Source organism: Manacus vitellinus, unplaced genomic scaffold (assembly GCF_001715985.3).
Source record: "Manacus vitellinus isolate BGI_N305 unplaced genomic scaffold, ASM171598v3 scaffold_16_pilon, whole genome shotgun sequence".
Classification (NCBI taxonomy): domain Eukaryota; kingdom Metazoa; phylum Chordata; class Aves; order Passeriformes; family Pipridae; genus Manacus; species Manacus vitellinus.
In genome coordinates, this window is record NW_021939189.1 from 1,502,015 (window position 1) to 1,505,775 (window position 3,761).

The 3,761-nt window shown below is 48.8% G+C and overlaps 1 protein-coding gene across 1 annotated transcript in view; it reads right to left on the reverse strand.

Moving 5' to 3' along the window:
* Positions 1-6: 6 nt before the first annotated feature.
* MAP2K5 (mitogen-activated protein kinase kinase 5) overlaps positions 7-3,761 on the reverse strand; it is a 122,136-nt gene continuing 118,381 nt past the window's right edge. The window contains exon 21 of the mRNA XM_029958772.1: positions 7-819. Within this exon, the coding sequence (XP_029814632.1) occupies positions 715-819 (105 nt within the window). The 3' untranslated portion in view covers positions 7-714. The remainder of the gene's footprint in view (positions 820-3,761) is intronic.

Here is a 3,761-nt window from a genome sequence, read left to right on the forward strand (position 1 = left end):
GTGAACCCCCCCAGCTCTCCCAGCCTGGCTCCAGAGCTGAGCACTGTCCTTTCCCCTCACCTTTTCCACCTCAGCAAAACCTTTCTGACTGAGGGACCAGCCTGCAGAGCCTGACCATGGATGCTCCTCAGTTTTGTGTTCTCTTCCCTGCTTGGCTCTCCCACAAAACCCGACCTGCAGCAGCCGGTGCCAGGAGCAGGGAGAGGCATTCCCAGTCATTTATTAGTGCTGATCCACCTGAATGCCCTCTGGAAGGGCAACCCTCACCTGGGCAAGCCCAGACACTTCTCTTTTTCTCTTTGTTTGCTTTTGTTTTACATTTCAACCCAGTCTTTTGTGGCTTTCTGCTCTCAGACAGCCACCAACTCCTCAGGATTCCTCTAAACACTCGGCATGTCATCTGTACAAGAGCAACAGTTAAAAAATACTCTGGAGTCAGGAAAGATCCAGTACATTCAATAACCAAAAAATAGAGATATAAAATACTTGCTTCAAGGCTGTGGACAGTATAACTGAAGATAATCTGTAAAATTGCTCGGCAGCAAAAGAAAGGTGGGAAGAAAATTCCTTTAGTGTGGCGGTGAGGGAAAGGCAGCAACAAACCCCCTGGAAAATATTTTTAGGGAACTACGATCCAGAGAAAGGGCGAGTCCGAAGCGTGGGGATGGTGCTCCTGGTCCAGGAGGAGCTCTGGTTTCCTGGGATGCTCCCAGCTCACTGTGGGCCCTGGGTGGCCCGTCGTTCCTCCAGCATCCTGCACACCCACATGGACACGACCTCGGCGTTGCCATCGTTGTACTGCACGATGAAGGGGTGGCCCTGCAAAGTGGGACAGGCAGAGTCAGCCACGAGAAACATGACCCTTTGGAAAAAAAACCCCCACATTGGAACATCCTGTGGTTACAGCCATAAAAATGCAATAAACCAGTGATTCAAAGCAGTGAACTTCCCCTCGGATCCGTGTTATCCATGTGCAGGTTCCTGTGGAGGAGGGAGGGCTGGGGGAGCCCAGACTCCTCCTGGAGGCCTCAGCCCAGCATTCCTTGGAAATACAGGTTGTTTATTTTTCTGTTCCATTAGCTCATTGTGTTTAGAGCCTTTAACTCCTTTCTGGGATGGCCTTCCAGGCTGTGCAACTGCTAAAGGATGTTTTGGGAAAATGATATCCTGGGGAAAAAAAAACATTAATCTGCTCTTCTACTTGTAAAGGTCTGTGATTCCTAAAAGTTTCTCTCTGTAACAGCCCCCTGTGCACCTTTCCTGTGTATTGACCTTCCAGGGCCTAAAGGGGCTCCAGGAGAGCTGGAGAGGGACTTGGGACAAGGGATGGAGGGACAGGACCCAGGGAATGGCTTCCCAGTGCCAGAGGGCAGGGATAGATGGGATATTGGGAAGGAATTCCTGTCTGTGAGGGTGGGAAGGCCCTGGCCCAGGTTGCCCAGAGAAGCTGTGGCTGCCCCTGGATCCCTGGAAGTGTCCAAGGCCAGGTTGGACGGGGCTTGGAGCAACCTGGGCTGGTGGAAGGTGTCCCTGCCCATGGCAGGGGGTTGGAAGTGGATGAGCTTTAAGCTCCCTTTCTTACATGCACATCCCACAGAAAACAACCACAGAGATTCCCAAATCCAGAGATACAGGATCACCCAGCTCCTGCAAACTGGGGGCCACAGCACAGCTCTTGTGTGATCACACATTTCCAGAGCAAAGCCAGTGCAGAGAACCTGCTTTCCCAGATTTGTCAGTGCATCCCACCAAGCCCTCTGTTTTCTCTCCATGCCTTTGGAATTGTGGGCAGCTGCTGCTTCCTGCCATTGCAATCGACCTTCCCGAGCTTGCTCTTTGCAACTGCCACAGTAAGAGATGTTTTCCCTCGATATTCGATTTTTTTGGAAGCAAATTTCTTCCTTTCAGCCCCTCTTAACTATGAACAGCAACTTGGAATCCGTCAGAGCATCCGGGATTTCCCACCCGGGCAGATCCGTGTGTGCTCACTCCCGGTCTCTGCCTGGGAGATGCTCCACCAGGGAGGAAGGACAGATCCAGGGGTTCCAGATCCCGTCTGGGAGCACAAGGATGGCAGCAGAGAGCTCAGTGCTCCCAGGAGAAGATGGATGATCCCAAAATGATGCATTTAAGTACACAGATGCTCCAGGCACCGAGCATATGGGCAATGTCTTTTTCCACCCAACACCTGGCCACTAAAAATCCTCAGCTTTGGACTTGCATGCCTAACATCAGGAACAGCACTAAGGAAAGACAGAATCCTCTTTTGTTTTTGCTCCTACTCCAAATATCCCAAGTGTGTTTGGGTTTCGCTGTTTTACAGGAATTCAGTGTGAAATATTGCTAATTTTACTTGGTTCTTACCTAACAATTCAGGAGAGGGCACAATAGGGGACCCAGAGACAGGAATCTTGGTGTTTATTCCCAAGCTGTCACATATTTTCCAGTGTGACCTTCACAAAAGCTGCTTAATTTCCAGCAGCCTCACGGTTAAAAAGGGAATAAATGGTGCTGCAAAAAAATCAGTACAAGTGTGTTTTTGCCCAGCACTCGGGGTATTTTTGGGTGAAAAAGGTGCAGGACTAAAGTAAATGCTTATTATAAGCAAGACAGCCTAGAAGGAGCTGTTTTGCCTCTTAAACAAAACAGCCAAGGACACTGGAGAGAACCAGGAAAAAACAATCAGGAGGCACAGACAAGGAAGAGCAGATGCATTGGGGCAATTAAAGGCAGCTATTAAAGGCAGTCCCTTCTCCCATGAATCTGCTTTACGATGGAGAGACCCCCCGCAGCCAAAGCCATCTCACACCCAGGATATCCCTGCCTTTAAGCTCCTCACAACGTGCCCAGGGAAACTGCAGCTCTGCCAGGCTGGAAACATCAGCTGGCCACACTGGTCACCCCGTTTGCTTTGTTTTGTGAGGATATTCCAGTGAAACCCGGGGTTTTACACACTGTTCTCCTCAGGAAGAAGTTTAACTTGAAACCATTCTTGGGATTTCCCTTGTTTTTGGACTGTGCTGCTCTCCAGGGAGGCTTTTTCTCAGCCTGAAGGGATGGTTTTACTAGGAGATGGTTTTTCAGAACCTGGTGGTTGTTTTTTTTTTGTCCTGTTTGAGGGGTTTTATTTGGAGACTTTGTTTGTTTTTAAATAGGGAACGGGAGAACAGAGATTTCTACCAAAGCTACAAATTCAGTGTCAGGAGGACCCATCTTTGCAGCTCTTGGGTGGACAACCAGCAGCATGTCCAGGTCAGGCACCAAAAACAAGGAGCTCCCAAGTGGTTCATGGATGGCCTGTGCCAAAATCTACTTCCAAACCCACTTTGCTGCTTCTAAAACCTGCAACTGCAATAAAACAGATATCAATGAGCAACCTGGAACTGTGGGTAATGCAGGAGTCCACCAACCCTGGCCTTGGCCTGTTCACAGCAACATTTGGAGTAAAAATGTAGCACAAACTACGTAAGAAGGACTTGCAGTTGGCTCAGCACCCAAAAATGTCTCAGGGAAGTTATTCAGGATTTCCTCCAAGCACACACACACACCCCTCAGAAACCTTAAACTGGAGATATCTTTGGAAGGGAGAGAGGAGAGAAGGGGCAGAAAGATTAGACAGGAAAGGAAGGAAGATTAAGGGGGAAAAAACCAGACAAAAATCAAAACCACTAAAGGAGGAATGCAGCCAGAGCTGCCACAGAAAAATGACAAATGTGCTGCCAAACATGATGCAAAAATTTCTCATTTTTGAGCTAAAGTTT